This window comes from Phascolarctos cinereus, unplaced genomic scaffold (genome assembly GCF_003287225.1).
Source record: "Phascolarctos cinereus isolate Bilbo 61053 unplaced genomic scaffold, phaCin_HiC Scaffold_1;HRSCAF=81, whole genome shotgun sequence".
NCBI lineage: Eukaryota > Metazoa > Chordata > Mammalia > Diprotodontia > Phascolarctidae > Phascolarctos > Phascolarctos cinereus.
In genome coordinates this window covers 276,607,209-276,633,739 of record NW_027555514.1, presented here as the reverse complement: position 1 = coordinate 276,633,739, position 26,531 = coordinate 276,607,209, and the positions used below count along the sequence as shown (strand labels likewise).

Genomic DNA, 26,531 nt, shown 5'->3' with positions numbered 1-26,531 from the left:
TGATCATTTCCATGAACTCAAGGCAATCCTAGTATATTTTCTAGATCACCAATAATATCCTGTCTAAGGTATGGTTCCCAGGATTAATGCAGTCCAGATATGGTCTGACCGGGGCAAGATACAACCCGAATATCCCTACTGCCCTCCCCACTGATGATGGCCTATCTTAAAAGTCCTTAAAAGCGGCTCTTGCTCGCTATCAACCATGTCATGCTGTTGACAAACTCACCTCCCAGTCTACAACAACCGTTTTCAGATAAGCTGCTGTCTAGTCTTTCTTCCCCTGTCTTGTTCTGATGAAGATGATTTTTGGAACCTAAGTATAACTTCACACTTATCTCTGTTAAATTTCATCTGACTCAATTCAGCCTAATGATCAAAGTTGTCAAGATCTTTTTGAACCCCCCTTTCATCTAGTGTATTAGCGACTCCTAGTTTTTCATCACTTGCAAATTTGATAGGCATGTGCCATTCATTCCTATATCCAAATCATCCATTTAAAAAAAAAACATTAAATAGAACATGCCCAAGCCCAGATCCCTGGGGCACTATACTGGAGACCTCTTATCAAGGTGATATCCATAATAAATTGAATAATTACTCTTTTAATTCATTCATTCAACTAGTCCATGTACTATCGCCTAAACCATACTTGCCCATCTTTTTCAGAAGAATAGGAGAGGCTTTATCAAATCATAGAAAACTATACCTCCCTTAAGCTAGTCCTCAAATAGATGCAGTTCTTAACAAATTCTATATACCAAGCCTGTCCAGTCTGCCCCCCTCACCAGACCTGAGACTGTTTCCATGCTTAGAACAGCCTTGGGACCCTCAAACTCAAAGCCAGAACATGACTTTGGATTTAAAAATTGTACTCCTTATACATCACTGGTCTTGGGGTACTTGAGTATTCCTGTAATATCAACTACAGGGTGAAAAATAAATACTTGTTTCAGTACTGAACTTGGAGTCATGGCACCTGAGTTCCAATTTTCCTTTTCCCAATTTCACCCCTGATTTTAAAAGAGCTGGCTATGGAGTCAAAGGAATTGAATTCAAATCCCATTTCTGCCACTTACTAGCTGTTGTTACCTTGGGTGAATCAGTCTGACACTGTGGGCCTCAGTTTCTTCATCTGTAAAGTATAGAAGTCAGACTGAATGGCCTCTACAATCCCTTCCAGCTCTAAAACTATAGTCCTACATTTAAGTAGACTTTTTTTGTTTTTGAATGTCAAGATTTGAACTTTATTTTGGGAATAATAAAGGCATCTAAGAATGATGACGATGATGTTGATGACAATGATGATGATGATGATGATGATGATGATGAAATTCAGAGCCATTGAGTAGTTGGCTTATTTCTTGTGTTTTGTCTTCTGACCCTGGGTCTCCTTTTTGTGCCCAATCTGGAAGGGCAGCAACCACTCATGAGCTAATCCCCATCCTAATAGTCACAAAAGCCTTGACCTGCTCCATTTTTCCACCTGGGTCTGGTTCACCCTTCCTTAGGTAGCCTGGTGGTCCTGTCTCCCAGGGACCCACCATATTGGTGCCAGACTTGATGGGGACACCCGATTGGCTTAGCCCACTATAGCTCAGAACTCCCAAGCTCTAGTGATCCACCAGCCTCAGGCCCCCAAGTATGAGGGGTGACAAGTATGTACCACCATGCTTGGCCATGGAATGGATTTGAGCAGAGTGTTGGCATTAATCTGGCATTAGCATAAAGGGTAGATTTGTTGTTATTCAGTCATTATGGTCATATCCAATTCTTTGGGGTTTTGCTTTTTTTTTTTTTGCAGAGATGCTAAAGTGGTTTGCCATTTCCCTCTCCAGCTCATTTCACAGATGAGGAAACTAAGGGAAACAAGGTTAAATGACTTGTCCAGGATCACACAGTTAGTAAACGTCTGAGGCTGGATTTGAACTCGGGTCTTCCTGACTCTAGGCTTGGTGCTCTACCCACTGCGCCACCTAGCTGCCTAAAGGATAGATTAGGAGTGAATAATAACAACCTTTCTATAGTGCTTCAAATTTGCAAAATGCTCTACGTATATCCCCTCACCCAATAGATAAAGAAGCCAAGACCCAAGGAAGATATGTGACCTCCCCAAGAACCCACAGGTAGTAAGTGGCAGGGATGGAATCTGAACCCAGGTCCTTCCTCTGATAACAGATGACCTGTACTTTCCATATCACCACATTGCCTCCAGACTAGCAGAGACAGTGGAGCTGATGCAATAGGCCAGGTGGGTGGCAATGAAGGCCTCCCTGGCATGGTGGATGTTGGAATGGAGAGGAGAAGATGGACAAGACAGAGATTACAGACAACTTGCCAACTTCCTGGAGGGGGGAGGGCAGGGAGAGGAAGGAGGGAAAGATAAGGGCAAGGCACCAAATGTGGGAGAGTCAGCAAGGGATGATGCCCCGGACAGAAATGATGAAGTCAGAAGGAGGAGGAGCGTGTTCTGGGGAAGAGATAAGAAAGAAATTAGGCTTAGGAAGCCCTGAATCTGAGGTGCCAGGAAAACAGCAAGGCTGTCTCACACAGAAAGAGAACAAGAACATAGATTTAGAGCTGGAAGGTCAGTCAGTATGTATTTATTAAACTCCTGCTATGTGCCAGGTACTGTGCAAATACTGGGAATACAAAGAAAAGCAAAAGATATGCCTTGTCCTCAAGGAGTTTTCAGTCTATCTGGGACACAACACACAAACAATTGTGTTTATTTTGTTTGACTTATAAAGGAAAGAAAGTATTACTGTTGCTCAGTCATGTCCAACTCTTCATGACTCCATTTGGGGTTTTCTTGGCAGAGATGCTGGTGAGGTTTGCCATTTTCCTTCTCCAGTTCATTTTATGGATGAAGAAACTGGGGCAAACATAGTGAAGTGACTTGCCCAGAGTCACACAGCTAGTAAGTGTCTGAAGCTGGATTTGAACTTAGGAAGATGAGTCTGCCTGCCTCCAGACCCAGCGTTCCATCCACTATGCCACCCAGCTGCCCTCCTGTGTTCCAATGCTCTCATTTTTCAGTTGACAAAATGGAGGCCCAGTGGATTTGAAGCTCAAGAGAGAGGTTAGGGCTTGAGAAAAAGATCAGTGCCATAATTCAGGCATGAGATAATAAGACCTTGGGTTAGAGGATGGCAGCGGGGATAGATGGAAAGGAAGAGATGGATGAAATAAAGCTTAGCAGGCACTTGGGAAGACGGAATATTTGGCTCCTAGATTATAAATTTAATAGTTTTAGTAAGTTCGCCATTACATTCTTCACACTCTGACCCCACTGCCCACCACTGCTTAATCCTCTCACCTAATCCACCACTCAAGAATCCTCAGTAGCTCCCTATTTCTACCACATCCAGTCTAAACCCGCTTTGGTTTTTAAGTCCTCATCTTACCTACCTAGCCTAATTTTCAATTGTTCACCATTGGTCACTCTAGGTTCCAGTCTGCCTGACTCCTCACTGTCTCCAGACTATGTAGTGTTTGTTCCCACCTCTGCACTGTTACTCACTCTGTGCCCCTCGCCTGGAATGCCCTCCCTCTTCCATCCCCTTGGTCTGTGATGCTCAATATTCTAAAGTCTATATCTGATACTCCCACCTCCTCTCTTTGAGGTGTTTTTGTTTGTTTGGTTGGTTGGTAATTGGGGTTAAGTGACTTGCCCAGGGTCACACAGCTAGTGAGTGTTATGTGTCTGAGGTCACATTTGAACTCAGGTCCTCCTGACTTCAGGGCCAGTGCTCTATCCACTACACCACCTAGCTGCCCTTCCCACCTCCTCTCACATCCAATCTGAACTCTTCCTTCCAGGTCCTCCATAATCTACTCTCACCCATAGACAGACAGAAAAACAGACACACAGACAGTCAGACTATAAGCTCCTTGAAGGCAGATCCCATGCCTGTTATTTACCCTCTTATGATTCCAGTTAAATAACCATTTCTTTAGCATCTAGTATATTCAAAACACCACACTAGGCATTTGGTGTGCCTAGAAATAAAAAAAAAATTGAAATAACTTCATGGGTTTTTATCTGGAGGGGACCTCAGACACCATGGAATTCAACCCCACCCTTTTATGTGGCCTACAGAGATGACGCTCTTGTCTGGCCACACAACTAGTAAGCACCACGGGTAGCATTAGAATCTAGGTCTTTTGTCTCCAAAGCTCACCCTCCTTCCACTCAAGTCCCACTGCCCCGATATTAGATATTAGAGGGCAATTCAGGGCCCTCAGTCTGAGGAGACAAAAACTATGGCCCAGTGAGGGACTTGTCTAAGGTCACACAATTGAGACAGAGCAGGAGCAAGACCCCAGGGCCTCTTCTCCCAGGCCAGGGCGACTTCTAATTTCCACATCTTGCTCGCTGTACGCCCTCACTAAAAGCCAGGCCTTGACGGGCCTACCCATTGAGTCTCCCCAGACTTCAGCTGCTTGGATGGAAGGGCTCAACCTGTGCCTGAAATAACAAGTTTGGCTTAAGCCGCCATCTGTTTTACTTGGGCTTGTTTTTACTTTTTTAAAGATGATCCGGAATTCCAGCTCCAAGGCACCGAGGCATCCTTGGTGGGAAGTTAACTTGGGGATCCAGCTGTCCTACTAAAGAAAGCAGCCCCACCAGTCGATGGGGAGGGACACCCAGTCAGGTCAAAGGTTCCCTGAGCCCCCACTGTGCCTGACACTGGGGGCGAGGGGGCCGGGTGGGGAGTGACAGCCGGAGACAGCCGCAGTGACCATGGGGGGACCGATGGTGAGTGATCTCTCTTGTCTGTATCTTTCACACTGGGGTTTTTCATTTCACGGGTGATTGATGCCCCTCAAAGCCCCAATGCATTTTTCTTTTCATTGCCTGAGAGGTCATGTTCTCAGACCCCACCCCAAGGAGGAGAGCATGCCTCAGATCAGCTCCAGCAAGAGGAGTATGAGATTAATTTGCCTTACAAGGACCCCAGTGACCCAGGCCTTCATCCAGCCAGGCCCAGGGAGATTGGGGAGAGGTAAAGAGTGGGGGAAGGGGATTAACCAAGGCAGGGAGGAGGAATCCTAATCCAGAGCAGCCTCTAGTTTACAGGCTTGTAATGCTGCCCTCCAGGCCCTGTACCGCAAGACTAGCAAGGGGCCTGGAGCCAAGGAGAGCGGCACCCTAGCCAAGCGAAGACAGGGAGACAAGAAGTGGCTGGGAGCCAGGGCCGGGTGAATCTTCTAGCCTCCCCTGCTGAGACACCCCCCCAGGGCTGAAGAAGGGGCCCTTGGCAGCCCAGCTGGCCCAGATTCTCCTAATGTGAAGGGAAGAGTCTTGGGCAAACAAAGGCCCGCAGCCATGGGAGGACACCGCCCCCCCTAGACAAACAGCACCCAATGCCTGGCAGACCCACACATGTCAGTCAAGGGAGCCTCTCCATCCCTTGAGCCTTTGTGAGTTAATGAATGGGGGCAGCTCCCAAGGGAGGCATGAGAAAATCTTTCCACCTTTCCCTTTTTGTGTGTGTTTTTTTCTCACTTTCCCTTTCTTCATCCTCTGGCCTCTGTTTTCCCTCCCCCCTTTTTTGTTCAATCAGCAGCATGGTACAATGAAAAGAGGGCTGGTGTGGGAGTCAGAAGACCTGTGTTCAAATCCTGCCTGTGTTAGTTACCACCTGTGTGACCTTGGGCATATCTCTTCACTTCTCTGGGCCTCAGTTTCCTTCATCTGTAAAATGGGGAACTTGGACTCGAGGGCTTTGGGGATCTCTTCCAGGTCTGGATCTAAGATCATGTAAGCCCATAAGGGAAAGCCAGGACAGAGTTTTATGGGACAGCCTTGCTTAGGAGCTGAAGAAAAGATGATGACCCAAAAAAGGAGACTAAGGGGACAGTCAAAAAAGGCAGAACATCTATGTTCTATCAGAAGATCTATGATTCCTCTGTGGGCCTCAGTTTCCTCATGTGCAAAGTGAGAGGGCTGAGTCATATAAACAGATAAAGTATTAAATATTACATGTATAGATTATCATGTCAATTATAGATTTTATATATATAATTAGATAAAGTGTTAGTAATAGATTAAGCATTTCTTACATGCCAGGCACTGTGCTAAGCCCTAGAGACCCAAATACAAGCAGACAAGACAATCCCTAACCTCAAGGAACTTACATTCTTTTTTCTTTAATTTTTCATTAATTTATTTTGATTTATCAACAATCACCTCCATAAGCTTTTGAGTTTTAAATGTTTCTCCCCCTCCCTCCCCAAGACAGCATGCAATCTGATATAGGCTTTACATATACATTCCTATTAAACATATTTTCACATTAGTCATATTGTAAGGAAGAATTAGAACCAATAGGAGGAACCACCAGAAAGAGGAAACAAAACACAACAGAAGAAAAAAATAGCAATTAGTCTGCTTCGATCTGCATTCAAACTCCATAGTTCTTTTGATGTGGAGAGCATTTCCCATCATGAGACCTCCAGAGACGTCTTAGATCCCCGCAATGCTTAAAGGAGCTATGTCTATCAAAGTCAGTCATCCCACAACACGGCTGCTGCTGTGTACAATGTTCTCCTGGTTCAAGGAACTTACATTCTAATGGGAGAAGACAATAACAATAGCTAGCATTTCAATAGTGCTTACTGCATTCCAGACACTGTGCTAAGGTCTTTACAAACATTCTCTCATTTTGATGCCACCCTGGGAGGTGGGTCTTATTATCCCCATTTTTACAGCTGAGGAAACCAATGCAGACAGAGGTTAAGCCCAGGGTCACAGTTGGGAAGTGGCTGAGGCTGGATTTGAACTCAGGTCTTCCTAACTCCAAACCTAGTGTTCTGTTCACTGCGGCTCCACCTAGCAACCTCACAAAGGAGGTGAAGGTCAGAGAGTGAAGCAAGCTGGGCATGAAGTGAGCCTCTCCAGAAATGGCCATCTGAGCTAAGGACTCACCAATCGGGAGAGGGGGCCTCAGGGAGAGGCATCTCCAGGGTGGGAAGGCTGCCTCCAGTCTCCTTTCAGTTCCAAATCTTCTTTCCAATGTTCCTATATGTTATAGGATCCTACAGGATATCCTATATTTATTTATTTATAGTCAACAACTTTCAAAAGATTTCTCCCATGTGGTCCTCATAGGTCCACAATTTACAAAGCGCCCTATGATCTAATCGGCACTGTCAAACTCTTCAGCCTGACACCTTCCTGCTGCCTGCAGAATTTGCATTGATCCCCCTCACAGTGGTCAACAAGCCCCAGCAAATTCCCCCAACGTGCACATGCTCTCATTCACCCTACCCACCTTCCTCCGTGCCCCTAAAACTGAACAAAGGCAAAGGCCTGAGCCACAGCATAAACACCCGCAAGAACCAGAGAGAAAGGACCCAGAAAAGAGAGGCAGAATTCAGTCACTAGCCTGGGTGTTGGACTGGGAGAAGGGGGAGAAGGAGAAGGAGGAGGAGGAAGAGGACAAGGAGAACAAGGAGGAGGAGAAGATGACCACAATGACCATGACGACCACGATGGTGGCAGATCTCCTTTCCCATGCTCACCATGAGAGGCACCAAGGTCTGATCCTCCCTATAGCATCCAGAATTGCTAGGTCTCTGTTAGAAAAGGGGGGGCAGTGTTTGGGATCTAGTTAGAACCAAAGAAATGTCAGTCCTTTGGGCCACCCAACTCAGAATTCTATATCTGATGTATTTAGATGTCAAGGTAGCAGCTAGGTATCACAAAGGATAGACCCAAATTCAAATTCCACTTCAGATAGAGGTGTAAGTCTGGACAAGTCATTTAGCCTCAGTTTCCTCATCTCTAAAATGGAGACAATAACAGCACCAACTTCTAAGAGTTTTGTGAGAATCAAATGAGATAATATTTGTAAAAGTGCTATTTTAATCTTAAAGTACTTCATAAATGCTAGCTATTATTATTATAATTCTACCAGTGCAGGTCACAACCAATCTGATACTTACCCTTTGTTGTCCATGATTTTACAGTTAGTAAGTCTATAAAGAATCATAAATATGCATATGTATATGTGTGTATATGTATACATATATATACATATATATACATATCAGAAATCCTCAGTTGTCTCCAGAGGCAACTGATTTCAATCAATCAACAAGCATTTACTAAACTTGGGCTATGTGCCAAGCACTGCGCGAGGGACTCAGAAAACAAAGGGGAAAACTGAAGCAGTCCCTGCCCTCATGAAGCTTACATTCTAATGGGGGAGCTATATATGGGGCAGGGATGGAGAGGGAGAGGAAGGGGGAGAGAGAGAGACAGAGAGAGACAGAGAGAGACAGAGAGAGACAGAGAGAGAGAGAGAGAGAGAGAGAGACACAGACAGTGAGAGACACAGTGAGAGAGAGACAGAGACAGACAGACAGAGAGGGAAAGAGAGAGAGAGAGAGAGAGAGAGAGAGAGAGAGAGAGAGAGAGAGAGAGAGAGAGAGAGAGAGAGAGAGAGAGAGTTGCCCAGGACTTTGAAGCTAGTAAGTCTATAAAGAATGATAGGGTGGAAAGTTTAAAGCTAGAAAGGATCTTAGAAATCTTCTAATACAATACACTCATTGTGCAGAAGAGGAAAAATGACTTGCCCATGGTCACCTGTACAAGCAGAGCCAGGATCTGAACCTAGGACCTCTAGCCATTATACTATATCACACTGCCTTTCCTTCTGCAACTGATAGGGTTACTAATTGCTAGGGTAAATTGGAGAGGACAACCATTGTCTTCCATGATACTTTCTTCAAAAAAGTCTGAGGCTGTAACTATGAACATTCCTGGCTTCCTCTAGCCCAAGGCTTCTCATCCTGGGGTCTATGAACTTGAAAAAAAAATTGAAAAACTGCATTTCAATATAATTGACTTGCTTTGTAATTTTATGCATTTGATTTTATGCCTTTAAAAAAGGTCCTGTGAGCAGGGGTCCATAGATTTCAGCAGACTGACAAAGGAGACCATGACACCAATTGGTTAAGAACCCTCATGCTAACCATCGTGACTTTATTCAAAAGGGATTATTGAATTTATCTAAACCCTTTTGGAATCTCTTTCTATTTCTAGCCTAGACTCCCTCTTGGGGTAACAAGTTCCATATGGATATTACTAGCTGTAGAATTTTCTTTTTGTTTATTATCAAAAACTCGACTTAAAGCTTCAAGGGTGGCCCCCTTGCTCTAGGGCTGGGGGTGAGTAAGTCTGTGTGCATGCTTGTCATCCACCCCCTTCTTCCCTATACATGACTGTACACTTCCATCCTGTCTTCTCCCAGATTTTACTTTTCTGTGCTAGAATCTCAGTCTAGATCCTGTATCAGCCTTCTAGAATCTGAGAGTTAACAGGGGACTCAGAGGTCATAGAGACCAACCTCCCAAGCAATACAGAATGCCCCTTACAGGTGTGCATCTAATTCTCTGCTCCTGTCTGTGTGACCTTGGACAATCCACCAACAAACAACCAGTCATTATGGCTTCCTTCATATCTCAGCTCAAGTCTTACCTTTATCCTCCTTCATCTTAGCGCCTCCAAGACCACCCCCAATTTATCTTGTCTACCTCATGTTTGTTCATTTCAGTCATGTCCAAATCCTCATGACACCATTTGGGGTTTTCTTGGCAAAGATACTGGACTGGCTTGCCATTTCCTTCTCCAGCTCATTTTACAGATGAGGAAACTGAGGCAAAGTAAAGTGATATGCCCAGAGTCACAAGCAGTAAGTGACTGAGGCCAGATTTGAACTCAGAAAAACTCACTAGGAATTCAAAGACAGACACGAAATAGCACTTATCCTCAAGAAGCTTACATTCTAATGGGGAGACATACAAGATACAAAATATGCAAGATATTTTCAAAGCGGATACAAATTAATCTTAGCCGGGAAGACACTAGTAGCTAGGGGGACCAGGAAATTATCCCTATGGAAAGTTGTGTCTGGGTTGAGTCTTAAAGGAGAGATATCTAAGAGATGGGGGGTGTAGGGAGGAGGAGGGAGTATTACTGGCATAAGGGATGACAAAGGCAAGGATGAATGTCATGAGAAACTGCAAGCTGGTATGGATGGACTATCGAGTGTGTGAATGGGAACAATGCAAGAAGACTGGAAAAGTAAGAAAGGGCCAAGTCGTTAGGAGCTTTGAACGACAAGCAGAAGAGTTTTTATTTGACCCTTGAAGCAAGCAATAGGGGGTCACTAGAGATTATTGAGTAAGGGGTGATGTAGATTGGTTCTTTAGGACTATCCCTTTGGGGGCTGTGTGGAGGGTGGATTATAATCAACAGAGACTTGGGACAAGGAGAACAATTAGGAGACAACTGTAATGGACCATCTTGCTGTTGAGTCATTTCAGTCGTGACTCTCTGGGGAAACTGAGGCAAATAGGCTTAAGTGACTTGCCCAGGGTCACACAGCTAGTAAATGTCTGAGGCTGGATTTGAACTTAGGTTTTCCTGCCTCTAGTCTTACTACTCTATCCACTAAGCCACCTACCTGCCCAATAGACCATTTACAAGAGCTGAACTAGTTGCTATGAATAAAAGGGGCCTAGGTTTTCTCACCAATAAAATGATGGAGATTCAGTTAAACAAGCTTTCAGGTCTCTTCTGGTCCTAAATCACCATTCCCATAATCCTTTGAGCACAACCAACAACAGGGACTCACTGTCACATGAGGTAGCCATTTAATGTCTTTTCTTTTTTTGTGAGGCAATTGGGGTTAAGTGACTTGCCCAGAGTCACACAGCTAGTTTAGTGTCAAGCGTCTGAGGCCAGATTTGAACTCAGGTCCTCCTGACTCCAAGGCAGGTGCTCTATCCGCTGCACCACCTACCTGCCCCTTAATTTCCAAATAATTCCTTTAAAGTGCTCCTCACATTGACCTGAAGCAGCCTACTGAATTTGGAGTCTGAAGGCTGGTCTTGAACCCCAAGCTCTGATACTCACTACCTGTGTGACTTTGAGCAAATCACCTCAACTTTTTTTGTGGGGGATGATGGGAAGGAAATAAATATTAAATTAAATTAAAATTATTCCAAGGAACTTTGCATTTGTAGTATCCCACATTCCACCCTTGGCGATTCCCCTACATGTCAGAGCTTCAACTTCTTCACAGAAAAAGCCATACGGCCCCTGTCCTGGCTTCCATCACCTCTCTCTGAGTCTATTTCCCAGCTGGAGGTAATGCCGGTGATTCAGGTAGTGGCCGCCTGCCTTGTTTGTCAGCCCGAAGCCCCAGTTATGCCGGCGGCCCCGAGCCACGCTGTCCCAGGCAGGAGACCTTTGGGTTGAGATATCTGGGGCAAGTCTCCAAACAGGGTCAGAGCTCAAAGCTGGATCCAGGTCACAGCCAGGAGAGATTGCTCTGCTTGGGTCCTTCCAAGAAGGGACAGGATGTTCACTTTGGTGTCTAGACAGCCTTTTACATGGGTTACTATTCTCTGACAATCCCATCTACCCACAGTGCCAATGGAATGTAGACATGCAAAAAAAAAAAAAGCTAGGATAAGGAGGAGAGAATGAACAGCAGGGAGCTGTGTGGCATAGTACACGGCTTTAGAGTCAGAGATCCTGGCCTCAAATCTCATCTGTCTCTTACTGTGTGACCTCAGACAATTCACTAGATTTTGGGGGTCCTCAGTTTCTTCATCTGTAAAATGAGTGGGCTGGATTCGATGATCTCTAAGGTTCCTTCTATTTTAAATCTATGAGGATAGAAAGGGAGGGAAAAAAATGACTTCAATATCTTCTCAACAGGTCCTACATGGGAAACTTACTGTGACATTCCACTCCAGAGCCATAACTAGGAATTTTTGCACCTGGGACCAAGGACGGTTGGGGCAGGGGAGTTCACCTGGAAAGCAAACCATCTGGGGAAGAAAACAAGCACCTGGCCACCAGAAAGCTTCTGTGCTGCTAAAAGCCCAGCCACTGCTGAGTAGCCAGGGGAACAGGACCAACAGCTGGGAATTTGGTTGAACGGGGACAGCGGAAGTGTGCCCAGGAAAAGCCCACCATCACCTATGATGGGGCTAGCAATGAGCTCACATGGGGTTTGTCCACCAGGACAGAATATCATTGGAGCAAATTTTAAAACTCAAAAGCTTATGGAGGTGATTGTTGATAATTTTTGAAAAAGACTTACCAAAGGATCAGTTCAAGATTCACTCTCCAACAAAAGGGAAAGAATCGATAACCACTGAGTGCCTAAGGAAGTTCCCGGGAGGGTCGCCTCAATCTCTATGGAAAATGACCTCACTGGAACTCAAATTTTTAAAAATGAATGTTAAAAATTGTTTTTAAATCTAATTGGGGGAAAAATAAAATATTATTCAAAAAAGAAAAAAAAGAAAAAATATTGTTGGCACCCTCAAAATTTTAGCATCCTGGAATAAAATCCTAGCAGGAGGAGAGATTAAGCTTGCCATGGGCTGGATCTGAGGGTCCCCCCCCCCCTCCCCCAGCCTCCTATGGACACTGACCAAACTTGTCAAGAACAGGCAAGAAGGCCAAGGTCAAAGTCAGGGGTCGGTTCCTAAACATACAAGGTGCCAAGCAGAGGGTCTGAAGGCAGAAGGCAGAGTCCAGATCAAAAGCAGACAAAGAGAGATGGACCAAGGGTGGGAGGAAATCACACATACCAGAATTATGAATCGGGTTGAAGTTTAAGAGTCTAAGACAATGCATCACACTCCCATCTGGCTTGCAAATGTATGTGTGATTTGGAGCTGGGATGTGGGAATCCGGCCCCATCTTTATGCTTCCCCTTAATGACCTTAAGCTGGACAGCTCCCCTCCACTCTCACGCTGCCCTCGGGGGACACGGCTGCCTCTAGGAGTGGCTGGGGGTAACCTACCGTTTCCCTTACTTCCATTTAGGGAGGTCTTCTTAGCCCTGTAATACAGAAATTATCTAGTTCAACCTCCCCTCATTTTACAAGTAAGGAAACATGCCCAGAGAAGGACCATGACTTCCCCGAAGTTAAGAACACAGTAAGCAGCAAAAGTGGAATTCGAATCCAGGTCCTCTGACTTACAGAGTTCCTCATACTAACATCTCATTGTGTCTCCCACTACTCTGCTAGACTCCCACCTCAGGGACTCGGTCTATGCAATTCCTCTCCTTAGGAGGGCCCTCCCTCCCTCCACATACTCATTGCCCATTAGTCTTCTTGAGAATGAATGATGAGGGGCAGCTAGGTGTCCCAGCGGATAGAGTGCCGGCCCTGGAGTCAGGAGGACCTGAATTCAAATCTGGCCTCAGACACATAACACTTCCTCGGCAGGTCACTTAACCCCAATTGCCTAACAAAAAGGGGGGGGGGAGAGACACAGAGAGAGAGAGAGAGAGAGAGAGAGAGAGAGAGAGAGAGAGAGAGAGACAGAGAGACAGAGAGACAGAGAGAGAGACAGAGAGAGAGAGAGGAGAGAGAGAGTGAGAGATAGAGAGAGGACAAAGAGAGAGAGGAGAGAGACAGAGAGAGAGAGAGAAAGAGAGAGAGAGAGAGACAGAGAGAGAGAATGAAAGACAAACAATAATAACATAGCCCACCCACCCCTCACTACCCAGCTGAACCCACCTTCTCCAGCCATACCAACAAAGGCTGACCTCTGCCTTCTCTGAATTCCATCAGCATTTCCCCTTCACCCCAAAATCTACTGAGGCAATGGAGTCCAGGAGACCAGAAGAAGTGGGGTCCAAATCCCACTTCTGATACTTACTAGCTTTGCAACCCTGGGCACACAGATAAGTGTCTCTAATGTCTCATTAGAACTTCTCTACTAAGTCATTTATGGGGAGAAATCTGTATTAATGGAAGGAGTTGCCACACCAGGAGTTTCTGATGCTGCTAAAACCACAGATCATAAGATCACAGACCTAGAACTGGAAGTGACCTTGGACACTATCTAGTCCAATGCCCCCATTTTACAAGGGGAAGAAACTGACCCTCAGGATGATTAAGTGACTTATCCAAGGTCACCAAATGTGAGAGGTAGGATTTGAACCCAGGTCCTCTGATTCCTAAGTCAATGCTTTCATCATACTGCCTTATTCACATTTATCACTTAATCTAGCATGGGATTTTATATTATTTTTTAAATATAGTCATATGTCCCCAGCGGAAAGCACGAGCACCTTGAGACCAGGGCCCATGTTTACATCTGCCTTCCCCCTGCCCCCCACCAAGAAGGGGCTGAGTTGAAGACACACCTGAAATAATCATTCAATTAGTCAACAACATATAAATGCCTACTATGAGTCGGGCACTGTGCCAGATACCAATGCCAAAAGTGAGTCCCTGCCGCTGAGGGGCTTACCTCCTAAGACTGGTCATTGATTGATAGACTGATTAAAAAAGAAGCCAAGACTGCTTTTTCTCTCATAGAATTCAAGCTGGTATCAAGACACCATCTCATTCACCATCATGGCCCAAATGGGACAGGTCTGGCTGCTCTTCACAGTGTCCCAGAGAAGGCCAATGTCAAGTTTTAGGGAGGTCTTTAGTGGAGTGCCCCAAGGATCTATGCTTGGCCCTCCACCTTTGTATCAGTACCTTGGATGAAGGCATAGCTAACATGCTTATCAAATTGGTTGCTGACATAAATTTGAGAAGGGTATAATACATGTCAGATGACAGAGTCAGACTCCAGAAGGGCCCCAGGACGCTAGAAGGATAGATAACCCATCTATACCATAAGTCTGGTTAGAGATCAGAGAGATAGTGACGCTGTCATCATCATCACCACCGTCTTCATCATTATCATCATCATAGCTAGAGCTTCGAGGTCTTCAAAATGCTTTACAAATATCATTTTATTTAATTTTCACACTAACCCTGGGAGGAAGGAACTATTTTTATCCCCATTTTACAGATGAGGAAAGTGAGGCAGACAGCAGTTAAATCACTTGCCCAGGCTCACACAGAGGTAGGATCTGAACTCAGGTTTCCCTGACTCCAAGCCCCACGCTCTATTCACTATGGTACTCCTAGCAAGGAACTGTTTTCTCAGCTTTCTCCTCTCTTCTGTCCTCCTCTCCCACTTATTAGATTGTAAACTCATTAGGGCAGGGACTATTTTTAGCTTTCGTTACACTCAGTGCAGTACCTGACGTGTAGTAGGTGCTTAAGAAATGTTTGTTGGCTAGTGGATGAGTCCACACCTGGCAGAAATCCTCAGTTGTCCCCAATCACAATTAACAAGCATTTATTAAACCTGGGCTATGTGCCAAGCACTATGCCAGGGACTGAGAAAACCAAGGAAAAACCTGAAGCAGTCCCTGCCCGCAAGAAGCTGACATTCTGACGGAGGAGCCAGCAATATACATATACAAAGCCGACCTGAGGTGACTGGGACAGGCAGGAGTAGCAGCAAGGGGAACCAGGTACAGCCTAACACAGACAGGTGTCACTGGGGCTGGTTCTTTAAGGGGTTTCCCGGAAGGGGAAGGTTTCACCTCATCTCTTTTATGGGCCAGGTTAGAATCCCAGCAGATTTCAGGTCAAACAAAGGAAAAACTTCCTCACAATCAGAACCACCCGCAAATAAAATCAGCCGCCCCAAGCAGTCATGGGACCCTAGATTTGGAACTAGAAGGGAACTCGGAGGCCATTGAGCCCAAAGCCCTCATTGTACAGTTGAGGAAACTGAGACCCAGAAAGATAAAGTCATTCTCCATCCCTGTCAGTCTTCAAATAAAAGTGTGCATCTACTGGTCATAGATGATTAATTCTTTGAACTCAATGACCCAGGCAGCCAGGTGGCCCAGTGGCTAGGGCACTGGACCTCGAGTCAGGAAGACCTGAGTTCAAATCAAATCCAGCCCAGACTCTTACTAGCTGTAAGACCCTAAATGAGCCATTTAACTTCTCTCTGCCTCAATTTCTTTAACTGTAAAATGGAGATAATAATGGCCCCTACCTCTCAGGGTTGTTGTGAAGATCAAATAAGATAATATTTGTAAGGTGCTTTGCAAACCTTAAAGTACTGTATAAATGTTATCTTATTAGTATTATTAACTATTATCAGATGATCTCTGAGGTTCTTCCAGCTCTGGGAACCTATAATTCTGAGCACCAACCACAGTGGAAAGATCCTGGGATTTGGAGTCAGTGGCCCTAGATTGAAATCCTGGCTTTGCCACTGCCTGTGTGGCCTTGGGCAAGTCACTTGACTCTCTAGTTTCATCCCTGTAAAATGGAGAGCTTGGATCAAAGGTCTGGCCTTAAATCTAAGGTATGATGATAATTCCTATTTGTAGACCTTGGTTTCCTTATTTGTCAAATGAAGGAGGTGTCATACACTGACAGGCAGAGGAAAGAGTACAGGCTCTGGACTCAGGAGATGGGTTGAAAGCCTGTCTCTGATGCTTATAAGCTGTGTGGCCTTGAGCAAGTTCCTGAGCCTCTCTAGGCCTCGATTTTCTGATCTATAAAATGAGTGGATTGCACTTGATGGTTTCTGTCTATCACTGTCCCTGCCAGCTTGGTAAGAATGCGAGAGAGAGGAGAGAGACAGAGAGAGGAAGGAGAGAGGGAGGTGGAGCAAGAGCTAGAGAGAGAGAGAGAGAGAGAGAGAGAGAGAGAGAAGAGAGAGAGAGAGAGAGAGAGAGAGAGAGAGAGAAGAGAGAGAGAGAGAGAGAGAGAGAGAGAGAGAGAGAGAGAGAGAGAGAGAGAGAGAGAGAGAGAGAGAGATTAGAAGCTGAGAGGAGGGAGTGGAGAAATGGGGGAGACAGACTGAAGAAAAAAAGGAGAAGATAGAATATGAAAGAGACAAACTGGGAGACAAAGAGAAAGCGAAGCAGAGAGAAGAGGTGAGAGGAGACTGAGAAGGGAAGTGTTATAAAGAGGAGAGAAGGAGAGGGGAGAGGAGAGGAGAGGGAGGGGGAGGGAGGGAGAGGGAAAGGACAGGAGGCAAGAGGAGGGGAGAAGAGGGAGAAGGGGAAGAGAAGAGAGAGGAAAGGAGGAGAGGAGAGGAGAGGAGAGAGAGGAGGAGAGGAGAGGAGAGGAGAGAGAGGAGAGGAGAGGAGAGGAGAGGAAGGAGAGGAGAGGAGAGGAGAGGAGAGGAGAGGAGAGGAGAGGAGAGGAGAGGAGAGGAGAGGAGGGAGGAGAGGAGAGGAGAGAGGAGAGGAGAGGAGAGGAGAGGAGAGGAGGAAATGGGAGGAATGATGGTGGGAGCAGACTCCCAGGGTGGGAGCTGGCATCAGTGAAGTCAGAAAGTTAATTGTATCCCCACTGGAGGCCTCTGGGCAAGGCCTGGTTCATCTCTGAGCACAGTTCATTTAGGATTTCCTGTTTTCAGCATTTCTTTGTGAAACATTCAGAGGGGGTTTCCAGCCAGTGAATAATGCCAGAGAAGCCTCATCTCTCTGGCCTCACTTTGCCAACCCTTATTCACACAGAACCCCCCATACACTTTCCCTCAAGCTAGCCTGGGCTACCCTGTCATTGTTCTGGGGAGCTTGAGTAAGCCACCCTCACTCTACCTCTACTTTCCCAACCCTTTACCTCCTCCCCAGTGGAAAGTACCCTGGATTTGGAGACAGAGAAACCGGGTTCAAACCTCATACACAAGCGATATGGTGTTGGTAAAATTACAACTTCTCTGGGCCTCAGTTTCCTCCTCTGGCAAATGAGGGGTTAGATTCAATGGCCCCTGGGGTCCCTTCCACTTTAGATCTATGGTCCTTGGTCCTATCCCTCCCCTCCATTCACACACCAAATCTCTCTAATTCCCTCTGCCACCTGGGCTAGCCCTCGGTCTCTCCTGCAATGAGCAAGGGGGGCCAGCCATGATTTATTGCCCCTACCCCATCCCATCCCACATCTTCTTCCTGAACTCACTGCATTTCATTTTCAGCAGACACAAGGCAGCATGGGACAATGGGGAAGAGAACTATTCTGGAGACATGGGAGACTTGGGTTTATAGCCTGCCTCTCTGGCTTTCAGTCTGTGGGACCTTAGGCAAATCGACCTATTTCTCCAAGCCAAAGTCTCCTCTTTTGTAAACTGAGAGGACTAGATTAGCCCCCCTGGAAGGGATCTTCTGGTTCCAAATCTCTGATCTTATAAAGGGAACCAGTAGAAGAGAGAAATTGGAGGTGGTCTGAGGGAGGGCTTCCATCAGGCACTCACCAACAACTGGGGAGATCAGAAGGACCTACTTAACTCAATAGTGCCCATCCTAGAACCTGGCCAGAGTCTTGAGGGCTTGGGATTGTAGATGAGGGTCCACCAAGGTTTCAGGAACAGAGTGCTTGGGAATCCTCTCACTATGGTTAACAGCAACTCCTTTAACCTTTCAGGATAAACACACACACACACACACACACACACACACACACACGCAAAACAAAACAAAAAACACACCTTCCCCTTTATTGGAACTGACTGACCAAGTATGTTGGTGAGGGCAGCTAGGTGGCTTAGTGGATAGATGCCAGGCCTGCGTCAAGAAGACTCATCTTTTTGAGTTCAAATCTGGCCTCCGATACTTTCTAGCTGTGTGACCCTGGGCAATCACTTCACCGCATTTGCCTCAGTTTCCTTATCTGTAAAATGAGTTAGAGAAGGAAATGGCAAGCCACTCCAGTCTCTCTGCCAAGAAAACCCCAAACGGGGTCATGAGGAGTCAAATACAACTGAAAATGACTGAACAAGTATGTTGATAGTTGAGCTCATCCCATTCCAAGGCCTCAGACTAAAGCATTTAGAAATGGAAGATGTGGATTGAGGTGGGAGTTATCTCCACCCATTGTCAGGGGTTGAAGAATCCTGATAGGGAAGACACTCAGCTGTCCATCATATCTGCAGAAGGCAGGAACGATCTGGCAATCTTCAAACACAAATCAAAATCTACCTCTTTCCTTCAATCTCAAATTTGGAGTTGGGCAGATCCTTGGAAACCACCTAGCCCCATCCCTCATTTTAAAGAAAAGGGAACTGTGGTCCAACTCAATTCAATTGAGTGAATATTTTTAAAAGCACCTACTACATACAAAGTGCGGGGGGGGATATGAAGATAAAACCAGACTGTCACTGCCTTCACCAAAGGATATACCCTGTTTTTGAAAAGTTTACATTTTATGGATATCTTTCATGTTACATCATCTCCCCTTCTGACAAGATCCTTCTCACTTCCCCCACCCGGTGAGGCATCCTTTTCAAGGAAGAATAAAAAGAAAAGCAAAAAACCAGTTCAGCAAAATTAACACATCAACCGACTGTGACATCATTGATCAAACAACATGAAGTTAATAATAACAGTGATTGAGTCAGGAAGACCTGAGTTCAAATCTGACCTCAGATACTTACAAGCTGTACAACCCTGAAAAAGTCACTTCAGCTCTATAGACCTTAGTTTCCTCAATGGCAAAACTGGAAATCATAACCACATCCATCTCAGGATCAAATGAGATAATATTTGCAAAGCATTTAGCCTAGTACATAGTAGGTGCTCAATGTTTGTTTCTTTTCTTCTTTATTAAGCACCTATTATGTGCCAGGCATTGTACTAGCAGATAGGAATACAATTGCAAAGAATATATAGAGTGTTTCACATCCAAGGTCCCCACCACTCTACTTCTGCAACAGGAGGCAGGGAGAAACATTTCCCCATTTCTTTCTTGGTCATTATAATTACATACCATTCGGTTTCTTTCTTTTTTATTATTGTTCATTTCATTTACATTGTTGTACCCATTGCATGCATTGTTTTCCTGGTTCTGCTGACTTCACTTTGCAACAGTTCACATCAGTCTTCCCATGTTTCTCTCTATCCATCTTTGTAGCAGAGTGGCAAATTTAAGTCTTGACATCAGGAAAAAATTCCTAGCTATAGGAACTGTCCTGATGTGGAATGGGTTGCTGTAGGAGATGGTAGGGTCCCCAACCCTGGAGGCCTTCAGCGAGTGGCTGGCAGAACATTTATAGTGCATGGATGTCAGGTATGGATTGGACTAGTTCAAGGGTTCTTAAGATAGGATCCATAAGCCCCCAAGATATCCATGGATAGATTTCAGGGGGACTGATGAACTTCGATGGGAGAAAACAAATCACATTTTTATTTCAATATAATTGGTTTCCTCTGTAGTCTTATATATTTTCATTTATGCCAGCCAGTCCATAAGCATTAAGCACCTACTATGTGCTAGGCAACTGTGCTAAATGTGGGGAAGATATAAAGGGAAGCAAAGTTCAAGAAGCTGACAGTCTAAAGGGAGAGAGAAAATACAAATAACTGTGTGCAAACAAGATAAAGACAAGATAAATCAGAGATTATAACTGAAGGAAGGCATTTAAAAATATTATTTTGAGATAAGCTTCATTAGCCTGCCCAAAGGATTCATACACACACAAAAAGGCCTGCTGAGGTCACTTCTATTTCTAAAATTCCATGATTCATGATGTATTGGAGGAATGCAATGTGTTGTTGTACCTGTGGTTTTGTCCATGTGGGAAAGTCCTTATATGAAAACGCCCTCCATTAAACATATAGGTGATTCTTCCTCAAGTTAACTCTTAGGGGAGAGTTGCAATGGTTTGTTCAGGGTCACACAAGGTCATTTGAGGAGAATACACTCTAATAGCTGAAGGTTAGATCTGTCAAGAAATCAGGGAAGGCTTCAAAGGGAAGACAGCAGCTGAGCTAAAACTTGAAATTATAAAAGGCAGGAGATGAGGAGAGAATATTTTCCAGATGTAGGACATGGCCTCGGCAAATGCACGGAGGTGAGAGATGAAATTCTGGGTTTGTGGAACCACTATCAGCCTTGTTTGCTTAAAATGCCAACTGTGAAAGGAATTCAGGGAAACAGGGTGGGAAAGGTTGGTTTGAGTCGAACCCAAGATTACAAGATTGGTCCAAGATTACACAGAGTTGGTGGCTGAGGCAGGACTCACTTCTTTCTGTTCTTCCCTCTATACTCAGGGTTCTAGATCTTTTTTTGTGTCTTAGACCCCTCTGGCAGTCCATCTAGTAAAGCCTAAGGATTCCTTCTCTGAATTATATGCTTAATGCATAAAAGAAAAATACATAGGATTCCAAAGGAAATCAATTCTCTTAAAATAGCCATCAAAAAAAAAATTTTAAGTGCACAGACCCCCAAGTCAAGAACCCCCCCTACTCTAGGAAGCAACATGGTGTCATAGATAGAGCATTGGACTTAGAAGCAAGTCTGAAGTCCGCTTCAGACACTTCAGGCGAGTCACTTAACCTCTGTCTGATGCAGTGTTCTCCTCTGTAAAAGATTGAACTCAGTGGTCATGTTCTACTGGAGAAATTCAGAGTTTTACTGGGAAAAGGAAAAAAGAATCGACATATTTTAATTTCACAAGAATTTTTTAAGCTCCTACTAAGTACCCAATATTGTGCTAGGTTCTAGGGATAGGGATGGGACCTGGCTTGTGCAGGGTCACAAAGCTGAATTAGCCAGTATACATCCTGCTTCATAAATATAAAGGGAGGTAAAGGTCTAGACTTGGGGAAGGTCTCATTTAGGAAGAGGGCATTCAACATTGACATAGAAGGGAAGGTTGGTTGTGGAGACATAGAGGATGTGAGGGGATGTTGTAAGAGGAAGGGGGGTGGAGAGGGCTCTCAATTGAAGGCCAGGCCCTGCTCTCATTCCTAGCCTGTGACCAGGACTCTCCTACACAGGCTAAGCCATGGAAGTGGCCCCTCCCTGCCTCGAGTCCCCCCTCCAGCCTGGGTTTTGAATTCCTTTTCCTTGTGAGGATGAGGAATGATGACAGCATGAGAGAGGAAGCCCATGTTGGGACAGAGAGGGGACTCTGGGACAGCTGGAGGGAAGAAGCCTTCCCCAAGGGAAGCCTGGTCCTTACTAGAGCCCCAACCCTTGGCCCACCCATTCTCTGACTCAGCCCCTGGTATGTCCTCCGATCGTTATCTCTGAGCTTTGGCCTCATCTTCTTCTCTTGGCCATGACAGCTCCCCCAGGGCCTTTCCCGAGCCCTCAGGGTTGACCCCTACATTCTTGGCCTGGACTCAGCCGGCAGCGCACATGTCTCCCTTCAGGGCCATCAGCTGCCTGTGTTAGCTACAGTCAGCTACACACATAACGCGCGCACACACACACACACAAGATTCACTAGACTCAGAGCCTTATGTCTTGGGTTCTAGAGCCAGCTTCAAAGTATACTTAACTGTCACTTTGGCCAATGATTTACCTTCTCTGAACTTCAGTCTCCGTATAAAATGAGTAGAGGAGGAAGGAGTAGATAATATCAAAGGTTCCTCTGGGCTCTAATGTCCAGTGTCACAGGGTCACAGATTTAGGGTCAGAAGAGATGGCCCATAGAGGCCAAGGGCCACCAAGGGGTCAACTCCTCCAACCCCTTTATTTTGCAGATGAGAAACTGAGAAACAGAGACATTAAGTGAACTACTGAAGGTTGTACAGGTAGTAAGTAACAAACCAGAGTGGGAAGTGAGTTCTCTGGCTCCAAATCCATTGTTATGACTGATTCTATGAACATACATACATACATACATACATAGGACTGTAAGATTTAGAGGTAGTAGGGACCTTAGGACAGGGAATGTCAGGGATGGGAGGGGCCTTAGAACAGGGAATGTCAGGGCTGAGAGGGATCTTAGAACAGGGAATGTCAGGTCTGGGAAGGCCTTAGAATAGAGAATATCAGAGCATGGAGAGACATAAAAACCATCTAGTCCCACACTCTTATTGAATACAAGAGCAAAATGGGGCCTGTAGAGATTAATTCACTTAGCCAGGGTCACATGTGATGGTCAGCATAGCTAGGATTCCACCCTAAGCCACTGAACTCCCAACAGGTGAACCCAAACACTCCAATCCCTTCCCACCATAAGCCGATGCTTTCTCATTCTTCTCTTTCTTGGTGCCTTGTGTCTCCCAAAGGTGAAAATGGAAAACCAGTGTGATTACCAGGATGCCAGCACAGCCACGGCCAAAACCTACACCACAACAGAGACCTTCACTGACTCCAAGTATGACACACAGAGCCAAAAAATTGGCAATAATGACAAGGCCTACATGTGAGTGCCCTGGGATGGGGGAACGGTGAGAGAGCGGACAGAGTAGGAAGGAATGGGGGGAGCAGGCTTCACTTGGTGATACAGGCACTGACTATGGGAGGGAATGAGATCTTCTTCTTCTTCCCCTTTGTACCTCCTCAACCCCCAGTCAGGCAGCAATCAATAAACATTTCCTAAGCTCCTACTATGTACCAGGCACTATGTAAGTGACTACATAGCTGGTGACATAGTAGGAGCTTAAGAAATGTTTATTGTGAGCTGGAGTGCTGAGGATACAAGAAGTATTTATTAAGTGCTGGGGATACAAGAAGAAGAAAAAGATAGTCCTGCCCCCAAGGAGTTTACATTCTAAACTCTGGTCATTTTGGAGGAAAGAGTGTCCAGGTCCACTATTGTAGAGAATTCTCATTCATTCATTCCATAGGTTTTGTTCTCTCCCCATGCCCTTTGTAACCTCCATCCTCCAGGCACTGCTAGTTCCATCTAACTTCCCATTCAAGAGTGCACAAGGACTGGTCTGTCCATCTGTCCATAATCAGCTCCCACTGAAGAGTGAGAAGGAGCCAAGAGCCAGCACCTCCTTCCTCCTCCTAATTCCACACCCAGTTACAGAGAGTGCTGGCTTCGAAATCTGAGGAACAGAGAGCCAATGTGGCCCAAGGGAAAGTGTGAAGGACTTAGAATCATGGGACCTGGGTTCAACTCTCTGTGTGACCTTGGACAAATGACTTTACCTCTCTGGGCTTCAAATGCCTTGGAAGTGAAGCAAGGAGGTAGTGTTAGATGACATACCTGGCATTTAAATGAATGTTTGTTGATTGCCTGACTGATTGATTCTGAGGTCCCTTCCAGCTCTGAATTTCCGATATTATGATGTTCAAAACCAACCACTCCTTGCTCCTCCTATGGACGTCCCTCCAACGTTCCCTTACATCCTTCACATCTGCTGTCACCAAGTCACTCATTCATTGTGTCAAAGAATGTTCTCCATATATCTTCATTTCCCTATATGCTATAAAAGACAAAAGAAAGGAGATTACCCCTTCCTGCATTAGGAGGAAGCGTCTTGAGTCCCTTAGAGAAAGATGCCGTGGAAACAGAGTGGGATGTACCTGGGGCCAGACTCCCAGAGCTTCAGAGTGGGATGGGGCCTCAGGAGCCACCATCTAGTCTCTGCCTGAAGGTTATGAGGAATGGGGAGCTCACTACTTCCCAAGGCAGCTCATTCCACTTTGGGATAGCTCTCAGAGGCAGGACGTTTTTCCTGTAAAAGCTACATGATTTAGTAGGAATGGAAACGAATGGGAGTGAGAAAAAAGGCTTTTCTACTGTAAGCTTGGCCAAGTTATTCCTCATCTGTAAAAGCAGGCAGCTGGAGGAGCTGATCTTGACGCTCCATCCCAGCTTTACAAGTCTGATTTTATGCACTGAAGTGCATAGATTAACTTGGTGTTACCCCCTCACAAACAGGGAGAGGGGACATGGATCATATTTAGCTCTTATTGAGATTTTGAAATAAGTAAATCTCCTGGTTATAAGACAGGAATCTAGAAAATTTGGGGGGGGGAAGCACAAAATGTTGCCTTCTGAACAGACAACAGGATATAAAAATTTTGAATGTAGCCTTCAGTGTAATGAATGAATGAACAAATGATCAATGAACAAATGAACGGTCAGTTAATGAATGAGTGACCAATGAATGAAAAAACAATTATTAAGGGCTTACCATGTGCTAAGCCCCAGCTTGGTCAAGAAGGTCACATTCTACAAATGGGAAAAGGACCCACATGTACAAAAATATTCATAGCAGCTCTTTTTGTGGTGGCAAAGAATTGGAAATTGAGAGGATGCCCATCAATTGGGGAATGGCTGAGCGAGTTGTGGTATATGAATGTAATGGAATACCATTGTGCTATAAGAAATGATGAACAGGCTGACTTCAGAAAAACCTGGAAAGACTTTTATGGTCTGATGCGGAGTGAAATGAGCAGAACCAAGAGGACATTGTACACAATAACAGCCATGTTGTGCAATGCCTAATATTGACAAACTTAACCCTTCTCAGCAATACAAGGATCTAAGACATCTCCAGAGGCCTTGTGATGGAAACTGCTATCCACATCCCAAGAAAGAACTATGGAAGTTGAATCGCTATCATTTTTCTTCTCTTCTGTTGAGTTTTGTTTCCTCTTTCTGATGGTTTCTCCTATTGGTTTTAATTTTTACTTACAACTTCACTAATGTGAAAATATGTTCAATAGGAATGTAAATGAATAGCCTATATCAGATTGTACGCCATCTTGAGGAGGGTAGTGAGGAGGAAGGGGGAGAAAAATTTTAAACTCAAAACCATATGGAAGTGATTGTTGATAAATCAAAATAAGTTAATAAAATTTAAAACAAAAAAAGGTCATATTCTAATTAGAGGAGAAAACACGTGGAGGAGAGGTTAGCTGCAGGGCAAATTGAAAGGCCAGAAAAGCATAATGGTGCCACATCATGGTGGATGGTATGAGCCAGGGTCCTTCGGTGCATAGTTGGATCAGATAATAGCGACCTGGGGTCCGGGGGCCATATCAACATGGTTCATGGTAAGGACCTGACTACTTCAGGATGCAGGTCCTCCTTATACATATCTGTAACATGAGGGAGCTGGATTAGATGGTCTCGATAATCTTTTCTAGCTTCAAATCTATGATCCTGTAAGTCTACACTTCCCCTTCATGAAAACCATCCTCCTCCTAATAGATCAATCAATCAGCAAACATTTATTAAGCACCTATTATATGCCTGCCGTGACACCAGGCTCTAGAGATGCAAAGACCTTGAAGCTTTGAAGAATAGAGGTCCTGAGAAATAGAGGTGATAATCCAAGCCAATAAACATTTATTAAGCACCTGTGGTATGCCAGGCACTCTGTTAAATGCTAGCGATACAATTAATAAAAAAAGAGACAGTCCCTGCCCTCCACAAACTTCCAGTCTATAGGATTCCACGCATGAAGGACAGCCATTACAGAGGCACAGAAATGCTCTTCCCTCCCAGGAATGTCCCATGCCTGGGGTCAGAGTCAGGGGACCCAGGTTCAAATTCCAGCTTGGCGTGGCCTCCCCCCTCTGTGCCTCAGTTTCCTTCTCCATCAGAGGAGCTTCTCGACTCTGGAGGTCCTCTCCTTCCAACTCTGGGTCTCAGGATTCTCCTGTGTCTTTGGTCCATGATGATTTCATCCCACAATGGTTTCCCATTGTGCCAGTTCTCCTTTGACATTGACATCTCTGTGCCCCAGTTTCCACCTCGTACACATTACATCATTGCTGCATCCATCATGTAAGGCCTTCCGCTGGGCTGACAGCTCCTCTCTGACATTGGCGGTGGTGTTTCCTGGATTTGAGGGCTGGCCCACATCCGAGGGAAGGTGTTTGTGTGAATGAGAAGCCAGAAGAGCCTCTCCCTCCACAGACCATTCCTTTGATTGGCTTCCTGTTGTCCAACGAGGCCCTTTTCCCCTATC

General features: G+C 45.2%; 1 protein-coding gene across 1 annotated transcript in view; it reads left to right on the top strand.

Moving 5' to 3' along the window:
* The window catches only part of SYN3 (synapsin III), a 376,352-nt gene that overhangs the window by 338,177 nt on the left and 11,644 nt on the right, over positions 1-26,531 (top strand). The window contains 2 exon segments of the mRNA XM_078150457.1: positions 15,428-15,433; positions 22,884-23,020. Of these exon segments, the coding sequence (XP_078006583.1) occupies positions 15,428-15,433; positions 22,884-23,020 (143 nt within the window).